This window comes from Ursus arctos, unplaced genomic scaffold (assembly GCF_023065955.2).
Source record: "Ursus arctos isolate Adak ecotype North America unplaced genomic scaffold, UrsArc2.0 scaffold_3, whole genome shotgun sequence".
Taxonomy (NCBI): domain Eukaryota; kingdom Metazoa; phylum Chordata; class Mammalia; order Carnivora; family Ursidae; genus Ursus; species Ursus arctos.
In genome coordinates this window covers 95,576,059-95,599,171 of record NW_026622985.1, presented here as the reverse complement: position 1 = coordinate 95,599,171, position 23,113 = coordinate 95,576,059, and the positions used below count along the sequence as shown (strand labels likewise).

The 23,113-nt window shown below is 55.2% G+C and overlaps 1 protein-coding gene across 1 annotated transcript; it reads right to left on the bottom strand.

The window, feature by feature from the left end:
• Positions 1–250: 250 nt before the first annotated feature.
• ZNF282 (zinc finger protein 282) lies at positions 251–22,862 on the bottom strand. Its single transcript, XM_048213019.2, is given in 9 exon segments — positions 251–844; positions 846–1,047; positions 7,245–7,358; positions 8,487–8,600; positions 10,475–10,594; positions 11,959–12,078; positions 12,617–12,743; positions 19,845–20,264; positions 22,587–22,862. Coding segments are annotated over 9 exon segments (1,944 nt in total). The 5' UTR covers positions 22,752–22,862; the 3' UTR covers positions 251–282.
• Positions 22,863–23,113: the final 251 nt, after the last annotated feature.

The following is a 23,113-nucleotide window of genomic DNA, read 5'->3' as shown; positions in this document are numbered from 1 at the left end:
ACCTTCCCTGGGGGCAGATGCTCAGCCAGCCCCTTGGTCCACCCTATGAGATGAGCTGGCCATCCATTCAGGCCGGACAGGTCTAGGGGACCCCTGTCCAACCCTTGGGGGACCCTGTCTGGAGTGCAATTCCTCTTCCCAATTTCCAGCAGGTGACAGGCAGAGGGAGGGAAGGCGCGCCGAGAACCATGGGCAGGACCAGGGGTGCTCCGGCCGCCTCCCCAGGCCCTCCCCCCCACCCCCTGCTCCTGCCGCCGGGCCCTCCCCTCCCCCAGCCCAGCCCTAGTCGTGCTCGGGCGGCGCCTGCAGCGGCCGAGGGGCGCCGAGCCCGGGGCCGCCGCTGTGCACGCGCAGGTGGTCCTTGAGCGACTCCTTGTAGCGGAAGCTCTTGCCGCACTCGCCGCACGTGTAGGGCCGCTCGCCCGTGTGGATGCGCTGGTGCTTGAGCAGGTTCTGCTTGCGGATGAAGCTCTTGCCGCAGAGCGCGCACTGGAAGGGCCGCTCGCCCGTGTGCAGCCGCTGGTGGTTCTGCAGGTGCTCCTTGCGGCTGTAGGTCTTCTCGCACTCGGAGCACTTGTAGGGCCGCTCGCCGCGGTGCGTCATCTGGTGGCGGATGAGGCCCGAGTGGCAGTTGAAGCTCTTCTCGCACTCGGCGCACTCGTACGGCCGCTCCTTGGTGTGGCTGCGGTGGTGGATGATGAGGCTCTTGCGCACGCCGAAACTCTTGCCGCACTCGGGGCACGAGTAGGGCTTGCTACGCGCGCCGTGCAGGAGCAGGCTCCGCCGCAGGCCGCCCGGGCAGCAGCTGCCGCAGCCCCCGCCGCCCCCGGGGCCCCCGCCCGCGCCCCCCGCCGCCCGCGGCCCCCGCCTGCGCCCCGCCCGCGCCCCGCTCCCCCGCCAGCGCGGGGAAGCCTTCTTCTGGGGGCCCGGCGCCCGCCGCGTTCGCGTTCTCGGCCGCCGGGAGCACAGGCAGGCTCTGCGGAGCCGGCTGCGGCTGTGGCTGCTGCGGGGCGGGCGGCGGGTTCTTCACCAGCAGCAGGCTGTCACCTGAGGGGGAGACACGGAGAAGTGACGTGCTGACGGCGCTCTGTCCGCCCCGCACCCCCGCCGTCCCTGAGAGGGGCCCAGGTCCTTGATGGATTTCCCCTGTGGCTTCGTGCGAGTCGCAGGCAACCTGGGCCTCAGTTTCTCTGAAAACTGAGGGGGCTGAGCCAGGCCAGTGGCCACGTTCCCTATGGCTCTGGGGCTCCTTGACCCTGACCCGTCCCAAGCCACGGGGCGGGGGGGGGGGGTACCAGAAGTGCGTGGAGCAGGTAGCACGCAGTTAGGAGAGGAAACACCTCCAGAAAGCAGGGGCTGGGATGGGGGTGGGGGTAGGGGTGGAGCTGTGTGGAAGTCACATTGGAAGGCAGAACTGGCAGGAAATAATAGGACTTAATTGCATTCTGATGTTCAATGCTAATTTAAGGAGAATCTCTTGACTGGGGGAAAGAATGTACTAGAACGTATCCAAGGTGAAAGCCAGACAGGTGGCACAGAAACGAAATGCAAGGAGTGGGGACCAAAACCATGCTGCGATTTTCAGTCGTGTTTCCTCTAAGCAAGTGGCCTTCGGACTCGAACAGCAGCATGGTCCCGGGGCCCACCCTGGCGTCTGACCCCATCTGCACCTTGACCACACGGGACCGGGGCTCTCTCACCCCGGTGTGGAGATCGCTGCCCTGCCAGCCCTCCCAGAAAGCACTGTTGTGGCCCACAAAGGGTGGCCTTTTCCTCGGATCCTTGGTTCTCCGCTACCTTGGCAGTCAGTGGGGCACCAAGTCCAGGCTCTGAGCAGCCAAGCAGCGAGCCCAGGCCCAGCCCTCTAGACTTCTGCTTCAACTCCTCTGTGTGCCCACTGTATTTAGGGGTCGTTTTATTCCTTCACCGCCGCCCCCCCCAAGTGCCCATTCACAGTCCTCTCTCCCTGGAGGAGTCTCTCCTCCATGAGGGGCAGTTGGTAGATGAAGTGGAGAAGCCTTTGTCCCCAGGTCTTGTTGGCATCCTCGACCCAGGTCCCGTCTGCTCCCGAGGCCATTTCTCAGGCCACCTCAGCCAGGCTTCCACCCTGCCATGCTCTCAGTGTCTGACTGAGGCCCGTCCTCCTTACATGACACCCCTAAGCACATGGGGCTCAGCCTGCCCTCTCCATTCCCATCAAAACTGAGCAAGCAGAGAGCCCTCTCCACAGGACAGGGGCCAGCAGCCCAGGCTGAAGTTACTCTCCTGGTCTCGCTCCCGGTGCCAGATCTTCAATCCTGGGGGCCTGACTGTGGGCCTTGTTTGTCCCTCCACACAATCTGCGCCTCTCACCCCTTCATAGCTGTTATTCTCAAGAGGACCCCAAGGAAACCACACGCATAGGGGCTGTTTCCTAGGAAACCCAGCCTGAAACAGTCCTAATCCTACCGTGATAACTCTTCAGACACGGTGTGTGCGTCAATCCGCTTTTCTCACCCTTTGATCTCCCTTCCTGATCCAGCGTGGCTCCCGTGGTCAGCGCTGGGGTCACTTGCCATGAAACGTCCTTTATACCTCTGCTCCTCTCTTCTCTGCCCTGCTTGCCTGGGGACCCCCAACCATACTCAAGCAGCTGAAGACAGCTGGAGAAAATTGCACAAATCTCAAAAGCACACCGCCCCCCCCTCCCCGGCCCCAGCCAGCCAGGCACCCTATTGCACTTCTCAGTGTGCCCTACTTTTCCATTCTCTGCGAGGATGTCGTCACACCTTCTCCTCCAAGCCTCCAATGTGAGGACTTCCACTCCGGACCTCACTGGCCAGGAACTGATTCAGACAGAAGCACATGACCTCGTTCTGGCTGATGACATGTGAGGAGGAGGCTTCTGGGAGTTTCCTCACTCCTTAGAGTGTAGGAAGGATGGCCCTTCCTTTCCCTCTGGTCTGGAGGTGACTGCTTGGAACAGCTGCCGCCATCTTGTTCCAGCCATACCAAGAAAGCAGAGCCAAGAGCTGGAAAGAACCTGGGTCCCGGATGATGTAGTCTCATCCTTGAATCCACTGAGGCTGAAACCGAACTTCCTCTTAGTTTGAATCAGGGTTCTAAAGCAAATGGAGAGCAGCCTACTGGACACAGTGGTCCAGTTATCCCCCAAGTTAACACTCTCCCGGGACCCCATGTGCTCCCAAGCTCCAGCTACTGTGTCACCTCATCTCTCTTCCTTTTCATACCAATATTCCTGTTGAGTTCTCCACCCTTGATTTTACCGTTCGCTTTCAAACTCTTGACAGTCCCCACCCACTGGGTCCCAGCACAGCACCGAAACTACTGTTGTCAAGGTCACCGCCAACCTCCAACCTGCCAAATCAATCCACCGTCCTCTTCCCAGTCCAGGATATTCAACCCCTCTGTGTTTGAGCTAGTCGACCCCTCCCTCCTGGAGGAAGTCTCTCCTCTTAGCCTCAGGGATGCCGTGCGCCTCTCCATTTCCTCCAGGCTCACACCTGGGCCTCTTCCATTCGTGGTCTACATTCCCCCTAGATCTCAAAGAGGCTCCAGCCTTAAAACAGCCTCGGTGTAATAAATTTAGCAGGTTTTTGTCCTTGGTTCCTAGGAGGTAGCCTCTAAATCCTTGGAATTTTCAGGGTGATAGGAGTGTCTTTGTTATTCATGGTAGGCTCTGACGTTTTATGCTAACAGGGTAATTCGTGGTAAGTGCCTGAACAGTGTAAGCTAAAGGGAGGACTCAGGATGGGGGTTGGGTATGCCAGAAAGGCCATCCACAGGATTAGAGGGCTGGGGCTTTGAGCCCAAGCTCTGGGGGAGGGGACAGGCTAGAGAATGAGATCACCTCGCCGCCATTAGTTCAATCAGTCATAAGTATGTAAAGAAACTCCAGTAAAAACTGGACACAGAAGCCTGGGTGAGCTTTTCTGATAGGCAATACTCTCCGTATTGTCACACATCACTGTGCTGGGACAGTGACACTCCAGATCCCACCGGGGGCAGACAACAGAAGCTTCGTGTTTAGGACCCTTTCAGAATTGGTCCTATGGATTTCCTTTTGCCTAGTTGTGATTTGAATCCTTTTGCTCCAATACATCTAATTATAAGTGCAGCAGCTTTCCTGAGTCCTGTGAGCTGTTCTAGTCACCTGCTGAACCTAGGGGTTAGTGGGAACCCCTGGATTTGTAGCCAGTGGGTCAGAAGTGAGTGGGCTGGGAACCCTCGAACTTGCAACTGGTGTGTGAAGTAAGAGCAGTCTTACGGAGGAGGACACCTCACCTATGAAGTTTGGTCTAATTCCAGGTAGTTGGTGTGAGAAGTCGTTGCAAGCTACAACCCCCAAACTCGTCTAGCCCGGAGCGCTCCCTTGAACGTCAGGCCCCGCTACATTCACCTGCTTACGGGATGCCATCTCAGGTCTAACAGGCCCGAAGCAGAGCACTGGGTTTACACAGTAAGTGGCTCTTTCCCCAGGACTCAGCATTTCAGTCAAGGGTGCTGCTGCTCTCCTGGTTCCTCAGGGCCCAGCCCTGGGTGTCACTCCTGACCGCTGGCCCACCACACACAATCCCTCAGTGACACTTCCGGAGTCTGTCCTGAATCCGTCCACTTCTCTCCATGCCCACTGCCCCCATCCCAACTAGATGACCGACGGCCATCTCTTCACCCGCTCTGTATCAACAGCGTTTGCTTCCTAAAGGGCTTCCCTGCTTTGGGCTCATGGTCCCCACCCTACTCCAGTCTGTTCCCGAACCTATCTTTTTATTTTATTTTATTTATTTATTTATTTATTTTATTTATTTATTCGACAGAGATAGAGACAGCCAGCGAGAGAGGGAACACAAGCAGGGGGAGTGGGAGAGGAAGAAGCAGGCTCATAGCAGAGGAGCCTGATGTGGGGCTCGATCCCATAACGCCAGGATCACGCCCTGAGCCAAAGGCAGATGCTTAACCGCTGTGCCACCCAGGCGCCCCCCGAACCTATCTTTTTAGATCGTAAACTAGGGGGCACTTGGGTGGCTCAGCTGGTTCAGCGTGTGACTCCTGATTTTGGATCAGGTCATGATCTCAGGGTCCTGGGATCAAGTCCCACGTTGGGGCTCCCTGCTCAGTGGGGAGTCTGCTTCTCCCTCTCCCTCTGCCTCATGCTCGCTCTCGCTCTCTCTCAAGTAAATGAATAAAATCTTTAAAAAATACACATTCTTTAATATACAATTGAGGAATCCCTTTTACTAAAATGTAACGTCCAGTTAGGCTGAAGTCAAACAGGACACCAGATCTTTCTTGCATACCCCCGGGGCTGGGGAAGAAGTTTGGCAGGAACAAGTACCCTATAGTTCTGTGTTTTACTTTCTACTCCCACTACCCTCTCCCTTTCCAGCTCCTCTCCAGAAGACATGATTCCATGTCTTTAAACATCAAAGAAACTACAGGTGAGGTACTATTTTCGACATTGCCAAGTGGAAGGCAGGCCCACTTTGGGAGAAAGTCAAGAGGCTCTGGTGACTGGGCCGGTAGCAGGAGCATTTCCAGATGCTTCTGTCACCCAAACTCTGGACACTGCCACCCTAGTGCTAAGGTTCGAAGGCCTCCCAGAGATAAAACAATATGAAGCAAACGGTTCTGTGACTTGGCATACCCAAACCCAGGAGGTAAAACAGTCTGGTCACTTGCAAGCCTCATAACCTCCGCACGGACTTCCCTAGATCTGCTCCCACCACCACACAGGTCTCCAGGAAAAGGCTCGTCCAGGCCCACATACTCCCAGCTGACTTGGAAAAATCAGACAGTAGCATCGAGGGACAAAGGTTTGGGCAGTTCCTGGCACGAGGTTGGATGGACTAGTATGACGTACGCCTTCAAGGCCAGAAATAGTGGCCTGAGCGCCATCAAGAAAGAAGTGGAAATTGCTGTCACTTCTTCCCGTCCTCACAGACAGAAGCCTGGCTTCCTCTGTCCCATCCCACCCCAGCAGCAGGTCAGAAGAGGAAGCACTTGAAGTTCTGTTTGAAACGAGGGCATACGCTGTTCCTCTCCTGCCCCCTGCCCACTCCTCCAGTCCCAGCCTGCCCTTCCAGGCTGGACTAAATTTGTCTCACAGGCACTGGGATCCACTTACCTGACTTCTAAATGGCCTTCCAGATCAGAGATAATCTGTGTCCTCAGCTCTTCCCTGGATTTTAAGCTCCTGGAGGGTGTCAGGAGTGTGCACAAGGGATATGTTTAGCTGCTTCTTCAACACTCTGACCAGCAGACACTAAGTCAGCCGTCTTGAGAAGAAGATGGTAGTGGGTCTGGCAAGGAATGCCAGCCAGACGCTAAGAGTGTTAAAGAAATAATTCACGAACATATGCCTGAGGTCACTGGCCAATGAGCGGAACTTCAAAAAAAGACCCAGGAGACCCAAGTCAGGTGAGACCTGTTGAGGGTAAAAAAAACCAAAACCAAAACAAAACAAAAAACCCTCTCCCTGTCTGAGCTTCAGTATCTTCACCAGTTATTGTGGGGTGTCCGCTCGGGGCTGGCTTGGGACTCTGGCCAGTGTTCCCGGTACGTGAGCCGCCTGCCGCCATCACCCCTGCTCAGGCACCAGTGGGTCAGCCCCTCCCAGCCCGCTCTCCTTTCCCTGCGCTTAGAGGCCGAACTGCATCTCCCCAAAAGATGTGTTGAGTCCAAACCCCCAGGACTGCAGAAAGTGACCTTATTTGGAAATGGGCTCTTTCCAGAGGTAATTAGTTAGGATGAGGTCATACGGGAGTAGGGTGGGCCCTGATCCAGTCTGACTGACGTCTTTAAAGGAAGACAGCCAGGTGAAGACACAGACCCGCCGGCAGAACGCCACGGGAGACAAAGGCAGAGACCGAGCGTGCACAAGCCAGGGAACGCTCCCCATCGCCACAAACGCCAGAAGCTAGGGCTAGGCAAGAAAGGGTTCCCCTACGGCTTTCAAAGAGGGCATGCCCCTGCTGACCCCGACTTCGGGCTTCTGGCCTCCAAAACCTGAACACACAACACATTTCTGTTGTTTTAAGCCACCCAGTTTGTGGTACTTTGTTAGGACAGCCCTAGGACAGAAGCACACCTGCCATCCTCCGGAAGGAAAGGGGATAGTGCCTGGATACAGACAGGCGAGAGGCTGCCGCGACAGAACATCACCTATGTGGGGCAGGGGGAGGCAGAGGCAAGCAACCACCCCTGTGGACGGAAGACCCAGGGGCCCCAGGGGGCGCATTACTCACTGGGGCCAGAATCTAGTCCGAGCTCTCCTTCCATGGAGTCGCGGGGGCCCCATGGGTATGGCTGCTCCTCCTGCTTGATCCATGACAGAATGTCATGCGCTGAGATCAGAGACTCTGTGGATAGAAAGAAGGCAGTCTGAGATGCTGTTCACTTCCACTGAGCCTCCCATTAGAGCTTAGAGAACCACCACGTGCAAAGGCCACTGCTGGCGCTCGCAGGACACCTGACAGTTGTGGTCTCCCTGTCTCATGACTGGCCCTCCTCACCCCCCCAGCTGCCCTCAGACATGGCATCTTGCTTGTGCTCGCTCCATCTGGAGTTGGCCAGGGAGGAGGAGGCCTGACCCAAAGTCTCTGCGGACGCAGAACTGAGATCAGAACGTGCGTCTTCCAGCTCTGTCCATGGAGCCCCGGAGCAAACTGTAGGTCCAGAACAGGCCAGAGGGAAGCCTGCTGTCTGACGGCCCGTGGAACCAAGGGCTGAGTAGCAGGACCTCAGAACCAGCAGTGGGAGAAGCGGTGAACAAGGGTCTCGCAAGAGCTGTAGTGCAGACTGCTGACTCTATCGGGAAGGGTTAGCTTTCCCTCCTGGCCTGGGTCCCTTCAGTTTCTCCCCTGTGAAGTCGTAGGGTCGAAACGGCAAGAGACTTTGTGTCTGATCTTCCCTTCCTGGTATGTGGGGGAGGATGAGACTCTGGGGTCATAACCAAACAAGAGGACACTGGACTTCTCCAGGTGTGTAAGCGCGTGTACGTGCGCGCGCGCGCGCGCGCACACACACACACACACACACACACACACGTGCAGGCCCCGACGGGTGGAGCTTCTTTATTGTTCTATTGACCCCACCCAGAAGTTTCTTGGAAGGCATTTAACTAGTGTTCATCCACGAAAACTTGCAGAAAATGTAAATTTCTTTCTTTCTGTTACAGAAATATACACAACTTTTAAAAGCCTTTCTAGTTATATTTATTGTTCGAAAACTGTGGTTGTGGAAATAATTTTAGTATCAGTTACGTTGACACAATAAATTATCAATGTAATGATTCGTTTAGAAAAGCCCTCTGTACTTTACGAATGGTTATTTTCCAAAATCTGTACGAAGGTGGTAACTGAGGAACACGCTGTGTTTTATTCTCTGAGCCTTTCACTGGCCTTTAACCAGAAGTGATCAGATTCCCCAGCATACAGAACTCAGTAAGAGTCTCCTGTCCTTGACATTCATCCCGGTGTCCTGCTCACCTGAACTGGGGTCCGTTGGAATATCTCTCTCTGCCAGATCCTGCTGATCCCATACGCACGGGTGCTCCTCCTGTTTAATCCGGGACAAGAGGTCCTGGGCAGAGGCCGGTGAGTCTGTGCAAACAGAGCAACAGAGGCGTCAGGGGACACAAAATGCCTGTATGTTTGTGCGACGAGTAAATCTCTCATTTCCTGCAATTATTTCTTTTCCCTAAAATCCAGGCATAATTAAAGGATGCTAATTAATTGAAGGTGTAAGTTGGCTTGGCCCCAATTAATGGGGCTTTCACTACAATAAGGGTATACTGTAGGGAGGCGTCATTCATGGTGACTTCCAGAGAGTCTGTGCTTTGGGAACGTCAGTCCTGAGACTGAGACTCAGCTCGAGCACAGACACCACCATGGACAGAGGTATTCCTGAGGGGATTTTCCAGAACAGGATGCCTTCCATGAAACCGTTTAGATCCACCACTTTATTGGGATTTTTCTTTCTTCTTCTTTTTGGATTTATGTACTTATTTTAGAGACAGAGAGTGAGCACGTGAGCAGGGGGAGGAAGAGAGGGAGAATCTCAAGCAGAATCCGTGCTGAGTGTGGAATCCCACGTGGGGCTCGATCTCATGACCCTGAGATCATGACCTGAGCCCAAACCAAGAGTCAGACGCTTAACCCACTGCGCCATCCAGGCGCCCCTTATTGAGATTTTTCTGAGATGCATGCTACGTCTTCTTTCTTCTGCGGTCTGTTAAACCTCATTTAACTTTATTGCCTTCTTATCTCTTTCAGATTTCTTTGAAGATACTAATACCGTGCCTCCCTCCAGGAGCATGCCTGATGGAAAGGGACCGGCCTTTCCCCCACTCAGATGCCGCTATCACTTACCTGGGGGTGTGAGGCCCTGACTAAGGGGGGGCTAAGGTTTGTGGAGCTCCAACCTGTGGATAAGTACGTTATTAGATCTTGTGATGGGTAATTTTGTGACAGCCAGTACCCACATAGTTGGCCAGACATTATTCTATATATATATTTTAAAGATTTTATTTATTTATTGGAGAGAGAGAGAGTATGCGCACAAGCAGGGGGAGCAGCAGGCAGAGGGAGAGGGAGAAGCAGGCTCCCCACTGAGCAGAGAGCCCGATGTGGGACTCGATCCCAGGACCCTGGGATCATGACCTGAGCTGAAGGCAGATGCTTAACCGACTGAGCCACCCAGGAGCCCCCCAAAGACATTATTCTAGATGTTTCTGTAAACGGATTTTTTTTTAGAGAAGATTAATATTTAAATCAGTAACCCCTGCCTTCCATAATGTGGGTGGGCCTCATCCCAACAGGTGAAGGCTTCCATCGAAAAAGATGGACCACCTCCAAGGAAGAGGGGATCTGGCCAGCAGACTGTCCTGGGTCTCCAGCCTGCAGATTTGGGACATGCCAGCCACCACAATCACTGAAGCCAGTTCTCAAATCAGTCCGTCGGTCTCTCTCTCTCCACATGCAGACAAACACCCTGTGGGGTCTCTGGAGCACCCCAACACTCATACGCTCTCAGAGGCTTCTCACACAGAGTCCAGCTGGAACGCCATCTGAGAGGAAGCCCCCAAACTACCCCACGGGCACAGAGGCAACAACCCATAAACACCTGAAAGCCCTTCCTGGTCCAGAGCAGGTCCTATGCACTGATACATTCCCCGACCACAGTGCTTCATCCTGAAGTGTCTTACACTTCGGACTTCTGCCCTGATTCGCCTTTCCAAGGGGAGGAAGGAAGTTAAAAACTGATACAAAAAGAGAGAGGAAACAGGCTGAGCCAAGCCCAGATGTGCTATGTTCGTGCCTATGGGAAATCCTAGCTCTCTGCCCATCCCGGACCCAATCCTCCATTTCCAACTCTGGCCTCTGGCCTGCCACACACGATGGACGATGCCCGGGGCCTGCAGACCATCTGGCCCTTTCCTGCCTCCCCAGCCTGGGCAGCTACTGGGCTCACTCACCAGTAATGGACTCCGTGGGGATGGCTCTTTCCTCCAGGCCCCGCTGACCCCGGACACACAGGGCTTCCTCCCGCTTCACCTGCGAGGACGAATCCTGAGCAGGCACCAGGGGCTCTGCTCCTGGGGACAGAGAAGCATGTCATTTGGTGTTTTTTCTGAGCAATCATCATCCAGATGTTCTTGGGGTCAGGAACGCAGCCGACAGCACTTGTCAGCACGGGAGCCTCGGGTTCCTGTGGGCAAGTGCGGGGGACCCCGAGAAGCAGAAGGTCCCAGGAGCAGAGAAATAATCAGTGTTCAGGACAAAGGGGTAGGCCAGGCCTCAGGATGAGCTGTAGTAAGGCTGGGAGAGAGTTCCAGAAATGGCCCCGCCTGGGTTTGCTGCTAATCAGGACGAGGTACAAGATGTTCATTTTCATTTTTCACCCCAGTCAGAGAGAGGTGGCCAGACACACACACAGAGCAGACACACACGTACACCCACGTGCACACACACACACACACACACACACACACATATCATTAGCAAGCCTTCTGCCTGGCCTCATCCTGGGTAGTGCACAGCGCCCTCACATGTACAAGACAATGACATATCCTCTCTGTAGCCCCCAAGGCGTGACAAACAGGGTGTGTCCTTCCGATGCCCGTGGTGCGATATGCTGGCCCTGAGAGCAGGCGGCTCAGGTGGCGGGGCGGGGATCCGAGGAGGAACCCGAAGACTTGGATCCTTGTTTCCACTGTGCCCCCAGCCCAGCAGGGGAGCCACCTGACCTCTCTGCCTCTCGGCCTGCTCGTTCCACCCACAACACGGGCACAACGGCCACCGTTCCAGTTCACGCACGGGGATGGATGACAACAAGGTGACACTGCTGAGGTCCAGAGCCTTAAGCGTGAAAGGCTGCCCCAGCGGCTGACCTCAGCACCTGCAGCTCTTAAAGATGGGGAGGGGGCCGTTCTGATGAACCGTCCGCAACAGGCAACGGCAGAGACAGAGAGCCGATCAGTGGGGGCTGGGGGCTGGGGGGACGTGGGAGTGACTGCTCACGGGTCCAGGGTTTCCCGTGATGAAGAGGCTCTGGAATTAGATCATGGTGATGGTTGCACAACTTTGTGAAGCCCTGAATTATACACTTTAAAAGGGCGACTTTATATATGGCACACGAATTCTATCCCAACAAAGAGAACAGACTGGAAAGGAGGGGGCCGCCTCTGAGCGACCTTCTAAGGGAACGTCCTGAAGAAGGAGGACAGAGTTTGTACCATAAGGCAGAGAAGACAGCTCAGGCTTGGCTGTACCCGGGACAGCACCGCTCAGGAGAGCTGAGGCCCTGAGGAAAGGCCTAAGGACACAGCCGGGACTAGAGCCCTGGCCCCTTCGTCCCAGCGAGAGCTGACCGGGGCGGCGATGTCAGGAACTAGATCTCCTCGGCTCCTCTCCTGCCCTGCCCTGCCCTGGACCTGGGGCTCTTTTCAGCTGTCATCACCTGTGTCTGGATCCATGAGAATTTCTCTCTCTTCTGGGTCACGCTGCTCCCACACGCAAGGCTCTTCCCTGGGCTCCACCTGGGACGGAGCATCTGGCTTGGGCACTGTACCCTCCGTGTCTGGAATGAGTTGGAGGGGAAGGAAGGACACAGTGAAGCTGACCAATGGATCCTGACCTAGAGCAGTGGCAGAAGTCTCCCGTATCCCAGACCCCCTCCCCACCAGAGAGCCCCTCTAGGTGGCAGCCACGACCTGTGTCAGCTAATCTCTTCGGAGGAACCCTGGAAACAAGTTCACAGATTCCCAATTTCTGGTGTAGAAATAGCGGGACTCCGAAAGCCAGGAGCAGACAGACTGGCTCGTCCCAGGCTATGGGGAGGTAGCGTGTAGTCACGTGCCGATGATGTCATTTGGCCATATTCCAGAACAAAAGCGGCACAGCGCTCAATGCTAGAGTGACAGGCCCTGCTACTGGGTTTCTGTCATCTGGCTATACTCATTCTATCTTTACATCATTATGCGCGATAGTTACTTGCATTTCCATGAGGGATGAACACGAACGCTTTGCTGGGGGTGCTGCGTGCGAACGTGGGCTGATAAGCATTTCGCTGCCCTCTGCACAGACTGCTCGCCCCGGAGGAGGGAAGGATCTCTTACCCAGGGACATCAGGGTTTTGTAGTTCTCCTTCACAAGGTTGTTGTAAAGCTCCTTCTGCCACTCGTCCAAGTTCTTCCACTCATCCTCAGAGAAGTAAACAGCGATGTCGACGAACGTCACGGGAACCTTGGCCAAGAGGAGTTTTAGTGTGGCACCTGCTTGCTTCTCCCCACAGCCTCCCCTCCGTCGGCCATGGGGCCCCTTCCACCCCAGAGCCTGCTTCTGCTTGCCATGGCTCCCTGTCCCCCAGATCCCAGCCCAGCCTACTGGAGTGGAGCCAGCCCACTCCATTCCTGATCTTCTCGTGCTCCCCCAACAAGGACGGTCAACACTGCCCTTTTTATGAGGCATTTAACCATATCTTCTGTAATTGCATGTTTAGGGAAACTTGGTGCCTCAAGGTAAAGCAAAGTCAATGTGCTGCTTTTGGCGCTCAGGGTGACAGAAGTGTGGAAGGTTCTCGGCGAGGGGATCAGTGAGCCGAGTACAGTAAAACCCTGTCATAAAACCTGTATTTCCAGTCGGGTTACCTCAGTAAGGTACACAGTTACCTTCCTGTCGTTAAAACACGTAAATTGAAGGCATGTGCTAAGACTCCAGGATCCCGCTGGGTTTCGCTCACCGCCCCGTCCCAAGCATCCAGAGGCACAGAGGCGGGAGCCAGGAAATATTTGGGGAGTACGCGGAACGGCTGTTGCCAACACTAGGACGTGCCCCCGCAGCCTGGGTCCACCACCCCGATGCCGGGCCTGTTATTCTAGGCAGTCTCGTCTGTTCTACAAAACTGCTACTTCGGTTCGACAAGCGTCCTCGTCTGGACTCATCTCAGACGCTCACCGGCATGGCCTCGCCTCGCCTCGGACCACATCGCTCAGGACAGTGTCACTACATGACTTAACATCCGAACTTCCCTTCTCGGACACACAGCCTTGCCCCCCGCCCAAGCCCCCCGCTCTCACACCCACGGGACCAGCCTTTCGCTCGCACTTGGAGGTCCAACCCCTCCCTTCTCCCCGGCCCTAATTTGAGTCCACTGGTCTTCGCACGTGCACACGAGGCCAAAGCTAGGCTATGTGGCACCTTTGTGCCCATCAGGAAAGGACAGCCCTCTGGGCTCCAGGCCCACTGGTGTCCAGCTCGGTGAGTGGGCAGTGCCTTTACATGAAGTAGAAATGGCTGCTCTCCCATCAGGCGTGCATAAGCCTACGGCTCTCCTGTGCAGGTGTGGTGTGCACACTTGTATGCCACCCACTGACTGACAGCTCACCCACCAGCCGTCTTTACATAGAACAGAACTTTTAATTTCCTGGACCTTCCACCAGACTGGGGCATATCCCTAAGCTGCGAAACCCGATACAGACCACTTTCTTCACTTTCATTTCCTGCCCCAAGACAAAAGTCACAAAATTCTGCAGGGGACAGCCACCATAGTTCATGCCACTCGTCCCAAGGCTGATCTGGAAGCCTCTGGTGGCTCTTGTGGATATCTCCTGTGCTCTCTGGGAGGCTTCTTTCAAACTCTTCCCTCTCCCCCGCCCCTCCCCCCGTCTTCCCCATCTGTCCTGGATCCTGATCCCAGGTAGCTGCTGGCAAACTCCCTTGCCCTTCTCACCAGTGCCAACCCCCCGCTAATGTGCCCTTTATTTCTCCTCCAGCTTCTGTCTGTGAAACTCAACCCAAACAAACTTTTCTCTTTGACATCTCAGGCTCTCCCTCGCCAGCGGCTTTCCTTTGAGGGTCATCCAACCTAAGATGAACCGCCACTCAACTCTGCCTTCTCACTGGAAACACCCCAAGAGACCCGCTTTGTTTTCTTCTTCACAATCCATGCATCCTTTAGCACCTTCAGATCTGTGTAGGAACCCCCAGGCTCTGAGACCATACCCTGGAAGGCAGTCAGTGGCCTCTTTGGGTACGGTTAACTCTTCCTTTTCAGACCTCTTTGCAAGGGCAGATGAGCTTTCTGGAATCTTCTTCTGCTTGTTTTCCACAACTCTGCTTCCTCCTGACTGCCCAGCTTACTGCCTTCTCTTCCTCCAACCCCAAGGCTCTGCCCTTACCCTCCCCTGTTCCTTCGCCTTTTCCTCAGCAAGTTCACTCTTTGCACAACTTTAGTGGTTACCTCTTTGCGGACGATACTCTTAGTTTTCCTTGCTCCCTTCAGAGTTCAGATTTCAACAGCCTCTGATTGGCTCCTTTTATTCATGTTTTTAGTACCTCAAAGTAAATGTATCCAACACCCGAGTTCATCGTCTTTTCCAACATGCCAACTCCTGTGCCTCACCTCACCATTTCTATGAAGAGTCGCAATTCTGGAATCATATTCCCACAGTTGGAAAGCGACATCACTACATAAAAACCTCCCTGTGCAGAAGTCTGAGACCGGCCAGAGACGGCAGGGAGCCTCAAGTCTACCCGGACAGAACAGACTACCTGTGAATTATCTGTCAGCCAATTAACAGACACACTAGAATCCAGGAGGCACGAAGGATCCGATAGACAACAGCCTTCCTTGAATCCGACAGAGAATGCACTTAGCATGGCCAACAGTACACCATGGGCTATCGCTATTACTAGCAACATTAATTAACTTTCTCATGGTGCTTCACAGTAGTGGGTTTTAAAATATGTCCACAAATTCTTTGGCCGTCCCTTCAAAAAGTAGAGCCTCGTGTCCTCCCCTTGAGCGTGGGCAGGATTTAGTGATTTGCTTCTGACAAACAAATTTAGGAGTGACATGTACAATTTCTGACACTAGGTCAAAAAAGACAGGACACCTCCATCCGGGTCTTTCTCTTGGATCACCCACTCTGGGGGGAGCAGCTGCCATGTTGTGAGGACACTCAAGCAGCCGTGTTCGGAGGTTCACACAGTGAGGAACTGAGGCTTTGCCAACAGCCAAGTGAGTGGGCCGTCCTGGAGGCAGATCCTCGAGCCTCAGCCAAGCCTTCAGATGACCATGAACTCAGTCAATAGCTTGATTATACTTCATGAGACCCTGAGGCAGAATCACTCAGCCAACCTGCTCCTGAATTCCTAACCCACAGAAACTGCAAGATGGCAAAGAATTACTATTTTAGGCTGCAAAGTTTCGGGATAATTTGTCACACGGCAATAGAAAACTAAGACAACGGGGTACATAGTGTTGTCCATCAACAAAATCAGTGAATCCTCACAACCCGGGTCATAATGTGTTATCATCTTCATCTTACAGGTGAGAACACCGAAACTCAGAGTGACCAGTTGGGTGTTTACTTAAAAAATGACTTACTTATACTTCACTGCTTTCAAAAGAGGGACCGAGGAGGCTCAGAGACAACGAAAAACATACTTGACCAGTTATGGGAAGACAATACAAGCCAAGATTCAAACCCTAGTCCTCTGATTCCAGACCCCATAATCGTTCCACCATTCCACGAGGACACAGGTCACCTCGGGACTCCTAATGCCTGATCCCACGCCCAGAACACACAAAGGTGCCATGGGAGGACACAGCCCCGAGTTGAGACACACAGCACAGACAAGAAAGGGTGGTGTGTGAGGACATGTTGATTGTGCCAGAGAAGCAGTGTGCCAGACCATACCAAACAGGGGTCTCTGCGGCTGCAGCGACAGGGGACAGCCTAGGGAGGAACCAGACCACTCTTACAGCTCAGCTCTACGAGGCTTCAATCCACCACTGCCAAGCAACTCTGCTGGCAAAGTCACTGGCTTGGCTGCCTCGGCTGACACGGAGACCTAGAAGACCCAGTCCGTCACGTGGCAGCGGGAGCTGTCCGGCGGGACAGATACTTTCTGGATACCGACTAAAGCTGGTGCAGCTACAGGAAAGGAGACACAGCGGTGAACCAAGCAGAAATGACATTCTGGGCAGGGAAGACCATCCAAGAAGACAAAAAAGAAGGAAATATTTAAGGTGCCTGATGGCTCAGTGCCTTGGAGAAAATGGGAGCAGCGACAGGGAAAAGAGTGTGCTGGGATTGGGGGGGATGTGGTTCTTTGGTGTTGGGGGGCCATGGAAGGGCAGACCCCTGATGGAAGTGATGGGAAGGGAGCCAGGCAGGCTCCCAGAGAGGGAGCTTTCCCATGGACGGAGGTCCCTGAGGTGAGACTGTGTGGCTGGAAAGGAGTGGACAAGAGGGGCAGAGGGGAGATGAGGTCAGAAAGGTAGGGCTGGAGAGGGGGCCCCTGACAGAACAGGGGCTTTTATGCTGCATGAGGTGGGATGCCATTTGGGAGTTTAAGCAGAGGTAACTGATTTATATTTTTAAAGAATCACTCTGGCTGCTCTGCTGAGAGCAGATTGCATAGGATGAGGGACAAGGACAGAGACAAGGAGACCAGGCAGGAGGCCATGGCAACTATCAGAGGTGAAGTGACAGTGGCTCTCACCAGACGATGGTGGCAGCAGAGGAGGTGGAAAGGAGTGGTCAACCTGGGGACAGTATTTTGAAGAAAAGGCAGATGGCATTTACTAATATATTGGAAGGAAGGCTGAGAAACCCCAAAGGCTTTGGCTCGAGCCGCTGGAAGGGTAGAGTTGTCTTCGTGGACACAAGGAGGGGGTAGAACAGGTTTCAGGTGGAAGACAGGAGTTCAGTTTGGTCGTGTTACATCTAAGATATTTATTGAGTCTCGCTGCATTAGCAGGTAAGCATGTGAATCCGGCATTCGAGAAGGAAGTCTGGGCAAGAGACACGGAAAGAACGGGCAGGGGGGACTGCATTTGGGAGCTGACAGCACACAGGCTGCATTTAAACCCTGAAACTTAGTGAAATCATGAGAGAGGAAGCGTAGATAATGAGCCAAAGGTCAACACCCAGCCCTGGACCACTCCAAACATAAGATGTCGGGAAAAGGAGGTGAAGCCAGTGAAGGAGGCTGAGCAGGAGCCACCAGGAGATAGGAAGAGAATCAAGAGAGGTCACAGGGAAGCCACATGAAAAGGTGTCTCAAGGAGGGGGTGGCCACCTGCACGTGATGCCACCTTCAGAGCAGAGAAGATGAAGGCAGAACTGTGGACATCACCAGGGCTTTGGCAAGAGCAACAGGATGAAGGGGTAGGGGCACCTGGGTGGCACAGCGGTTAAGCGTCTGCCTTCGGCTCAGGGCGTGATCCTGGCGATCCGGGATCGAGCCCCACATCAGGCTCCTCCGCTGTGAGCCTGCTTCTTCCTCTCCCACTCCCCCTGCTTGTGTTCCCTCTCTCGCTGGCTGTCTCTCTCTCTGTCGAATAAATAAATAAAATCTTTAAAAAAAAAAAAAAAAAAAAACAGGATGAAGGGGCGAGGGGCAGAAGCCTAACTGGCAGAGGCTCCAGAATGATCCAATCAACACCTTACTGAAACACTGAGAATAGAGGAACATGTTCAACGAGACCATGGAGGATGCAGCAGCAGAATCCGGACACACAGAAACTCAAGAGGATGCGCGGCCTAGTTTCTACAGATGGATTTCAAGGAAAAATGAAAGAGATGCAGGAGGAACTGACAGATTTAACAAGACTTAAAAGACATAGCCCCTTCTTAAGTTCTGATTCAAGCAAACTAATAGAAAACAAATTAAACTGTGTTTGGAAGAAAAGAACATCTGAATACTGATTGGATATTTGAGTGGGCTGAGCTTTTGTGGTGGTGGTAGTAACACTGAGCTCTTATTTCAGAAAAAGAGTCTCTCCTTTCTGAGCTACACAGTGAAATATTACCCCAAATCCCAAAACAAAACAAAACCCTGATGTCTCAGACTGGCTTCAAAGTAAAACGGGAGGGGCGCCTGGGTGGCACAGCGGTTAAGCGTCTGCCTTCGGCTCAGGGCGTGATCCCGACATTCTGGGATCGAGCCCCACATCAGGCTCCTCCGCTATGAGCCTGCTTCTTCCTCTCCCACTCCCCCTGCTGTGTTCCTTCTCTCACTGGCTGTCTCTCTGTCACATAAATAAATAACATCTTTAAAAAAAAAAAACAAAAACCAAAATAAAACGGGAGGGGATGTGGGTGGGGCTTTAGAGGAAACAAGACTGGTCGAGAGCCAACAGCTGTGGAGGCTGGATGATGGGCACGTGATGGTTCCTCACAACTATTCTATCTATTTGTGCGGATGTTTGAGCTTTCCATAATAAAAAGGTCAAAAAGGAGAGGGAGAGAAGGAACTGGACACAGCAAATGCAACACGTTTAAGGAATTCTGCTTAAAGAGGAGCAGAGAAATGAGGCCCTAACTGGAGGGAGAGGCAGGGCCTAGGAGGTCTTCATCACAAAGATGGGTGATGTTCTAGGACGTCTAGAACGACCAGAGGGGGAAGAGCTGATGACGCAGAGGAGAAAGGGGAGAAGGCAGGGAGGCCGGGGGAGGCAGTGAAGGGTGGCAGGGTGGGCCGGCGAGGCCACAGGCTCGAGGCAGCGCCGGGTGGATGAGCATAGTGGCTGTACGTGTGCCTCCTGTAGCGACTCCGTTCTCAGTAGACCAGAAGGCTGGGTCATCGACCTACAGTGCAGTGTTGATGATCCGGGGGGTGGGGGCGGGTGCAGGAGGACAGGGATTGGAAGAGGGAAGTGGAACATGAATTCTGAGCTGCAAGAACGGCCCGCAGAGGGGATGGTCACAACTTCCCAGGAATTCCCGTTAGCGGGGTTTGTCTCAGCTGCATTCAAATGAGCGTGTACAAAGATAACCAATGACAAGAGGTCCTGTGCAGGTGCCAAGTGGAAAACCCAAGCATGAAGAGTGGCAGGAATGTGCAGACACCCAGGTATCTCGGGGGTATTGGGAAAGGTGACAGGAAAACCTGACAGAAGCAGGCAGATTCTGTGGGCAATGGTGGAGGGCAGCCTGATGGAGGCAGACCATTCACGACTAAGTTGGTTAAGTGGAGGTAGGCTTTAAGAGACGCTGAAATCAGGGGCACCTGGGTGGCTCAGTCAGTTGAGCGTCCAACTCTTGATTTTGGCTCAGGTCATGATCTTGGGGTCATGAGATCGAGCCCCACATCCAGCTCCACGCTCAGCAGTCTGCTTAAGATTCTCTCCCTCTTCCTCTGCCCCTCCCCCCACCCATCCACGTGCACTCTCCCTCAAAAAAAAAAAAAGAGAGAGAGAGAGAGAAAGACATTGAAATCATACAAGAGGGATCCACAGAGTTCTGTGGGAAGGACTGGCCAAATGAAATCAAGAGTTTTGCTCACATGTGTTGGTCCTCACTTCCATCCCTGCCCCTGGGGACCACCACGTACCTTGGGGACCTCCCCCTTGCTGCCCGGGGGCAGCCTCAGGACCCAGAAGTTCCTATTTCTCAGCAGGTTCTCCATGTTCTCCAGCCGCCTCTGCAGCAGCCCGTACTCCTGCAGCAGGGTCCCCAGCACGGCCCACTTGCTCTCCATATGGTTCCCGAACTCCACGGCCGTCTTCTCGCAGTCCGCCAGCTTCTTCTCGGCCGTCCCTGTCCGCCCCTCCAGATTTAGCAGCTGGCTGGCCTGGGCATCCACTTTCCTCTCCACGGCCTGAATGGCAGCCACCACGGTCCAGAGTGAGATCTCTGCCGTAGGCAGCTGGGGCTCTCTCATCATGCGGTCAGGGAAGACAGGTGCCCTGTCTGGGAAGGGCGGGAACTGAAAAGGCATCGGTCGCCGGGCATCCATGTCCCACTCTTGAGCCTGTGTGCAGAGAAGAAAGTGACAGCCTGGGCTGAGACCCTATGTGAGGCGGGGAGGGGGGCCTGAGAACAGAGAACAACTAATCAGATGCCCCAGATTCTCGTTCTTCTGCTATGCTCCCACCCCCCCCAGGCTATGGTGTTCATTCCTGTCCCCAGCAATGAGTCAAGGAGCCACCCAGCCGACCTTCCCATTTCTTGCCTGCAGGAGTCAAGATGGTCACTCGTTTACCCACCTGACCCTTCGCAAGTCAAGGCTGTGGACCCCCACCTACAATGTCACCTACCACTTTCGCAGCACAGCTGCGCTCTTCAGGGGCTAGACCTGATGATGAACTCTCTCTAGAGTGGCCTAGTGCCTTCTGATTCAAAGGAAGAATTCTGGCGTAAGTCATCTGACCCTAATCTCCTGTGCAATCTCTAAGCAGGTTAGGGCAAGAATGATTATCTCTGCTTTAAAGATGATGGGATTGAGGCACAGAGACGTGGCTGGTCATTCCACGGCCCCTGGTTTCACCGCCCACTGCAGCAGCGCTGGGTGCCGCGGGTAACAAAAGCACGGTTCAGGCAAGCGCTGCTGCCCCCAGACCCAGCAGGGCTGTGACCAAGGGAGACCCCAGAGAGCCCAAGTGAGTGAGCAGACGAGCAGGCTTCTTTCCATATCCAACTCTTGAATCACATTTTCTAAAATGCAAATAGGTTTGCCAAGAAACGTCATTCACTGAGGAGGGGAGGAAGGGACATGCCCGAGAAGAGACTTCCCAGTCTCCTTCCTGACCCTCGAAGGTGAGGCGCCATGGGTCCACGTTGGGAGCTGAGCCCTACGACCAGGAGACGGTGGTCCCAGGTCACTGGTGACCTGGGAACTGACCCCATACCATACCAGTACCCGGGGCTTTCTGGCCAACAGCAGGGCTGGTAATCAACTCTCCTTGCCACGTGGGCTGGGAGGAGGTGTCATTTTCTTTCCTCTCTGTTGCTGCTGACAAGGCCCTCGGGCTGGGCAAAGCGGAGGCCTGCGCTGAGAGGTAACGTGGGCAGGCCAGCGACAGGCATGCCAACTGCCCTCTCTAACTCCAAGCAGCTGTGATAGCCACAGAGGAACATCCCACAGCTTCCAGGGAACTGCTCCGAGACATGGGATAAAGGGGAGCAGGGCCCTGGGTGCCAGAGCCTGCTAAGTAAAGAGGCGATGTTTCCGTCGAAGCCATCCATCGGAGCTCATGTAGGCCTTGCTCCTCACCGCCCACAAGGGCTGACAGTGGAAGTTCAGAGCGTCACGGGGCCCAAATGACTTTTGGAAGGTTTGGAGACGTAAGACTGAAAAACGATCCCACACAACACAGCAACGCCTGGCTAACTGGGCAAAGCAGGGTTGAGACAGCGAGCCAGGAGCAGAGGGGGCTTCTGCGGGGTCTGGGCGGGGGGGGGGGGGGGGGGGGCAGTTCCCACACTCTCCCCGGGAACACTACTCAGGACTCGTTCAGCACCAAGTCCTCACGTCGTACACAGTACATGACTCCAAAGCACCGACTCTCGACCTCGGCGCACACTGAGAGCCTTACGGAGGTTCAGGAACTGACTGCTGTCTACTCTCCACCCAGAGACGCTGATTTCACTGGTTTGCGACGAAGTTGGGCGTCAGGAGGCTTAAAAGCTGCTCAGGTGCCTCCAATGTGCCCCCAAGTTTGCCAACGGCTGAAAAGCAGGCACAGTCACCTCTCAATGGCCCCCTTCCTCCGTCACGCCCGGTGCAAGGGAAAATTGAATGACTCGTTATACTTGGTGAGAGATGGCAATCCAACATTAATAAAAATCTTTCTGTCGAAGGGGCGAGGGTGTGCACCCGATGGGGCACTCGGTGCGCACACGGCCGGGGCACAAGTGCGGCGGGCCGAGCGCGAAGGCGAGCCCGGCCGGGGTGGGTGCCACGGTCACGGCTCCGCTAGGTCCCCGCCGCCTTCCCCGCGGGGCGTCCTCCCGGCGCCCGCACCGGGCCCGGCCAGCACGCGGCCTCGGGGCCTGCTGCTCGGCGGCGCGCGCGGGCCGGGCCTGCGCGGGCGCCGGGGCCGGGCGCGGGACTCGGGGCCGGGCCTGCTCGGGGCCGCTGCGCCCCGCCTGCCGCGCGAGTCCGCCGGCGCCCCGGCCCACCCCGGGCCTCCGATGCGGCGCCCGCGCGCCGAGGGCCCTCGGGCGCCGACGCCCCCCACTCCCACCCCACGGCCCCCCGGCGCCCGCAGCCCCGTGCCCGCACCCCCAGCCCCGCGCCCCGCCCCCACGGCCAGGCGGCGCGGCCATGGCGCTGGGCGGGGGCTGCACCCACCTGCATGGGCGGCATTCCCTCGGCCATTTCCCCGCGCAGCGCCGGCTCCTGGTGGCAGACCTCCTCCGGGGGCAGAGCCTGGGCCCAGCTCCAGCTCCCGCTGTCCAGCCCCAGGCCCTGGATGCCCAGCTGCTGAGGCTGCGGCCGTGTTGACACAAACTGCATCCTGGGAGTGCTGTTCCCCGCTCGGGCCGGCCAGGGAGAAGAAGAACGTTTTCCAGGCGCCTTCCCCCTCGCCGGGGCCGGACAGCTCCATCTACAGCCCGTAGGAGCAAACAGTCCCCTTCGGCGGCGCTCCCCGCCCCTGCGCAGCCAGCTCGCCAGCCAATGGTCTCCGAGCTCCTACCCGCCTGCGGGGACCGGCGGGGGCCACTTCGCGGCCCGGGCCACTCCCACCGCCGCCCCCAAAGTGGCCCTGGGAGGACATGCTCGTCAGAGCCCTCCGTGTGGGATGGCCTGCCCTAAAGTCCCAAACCATGCCAGGTCCTGATTTCTGTTAATTCTGCAAATATGTATTGGGCATCCCA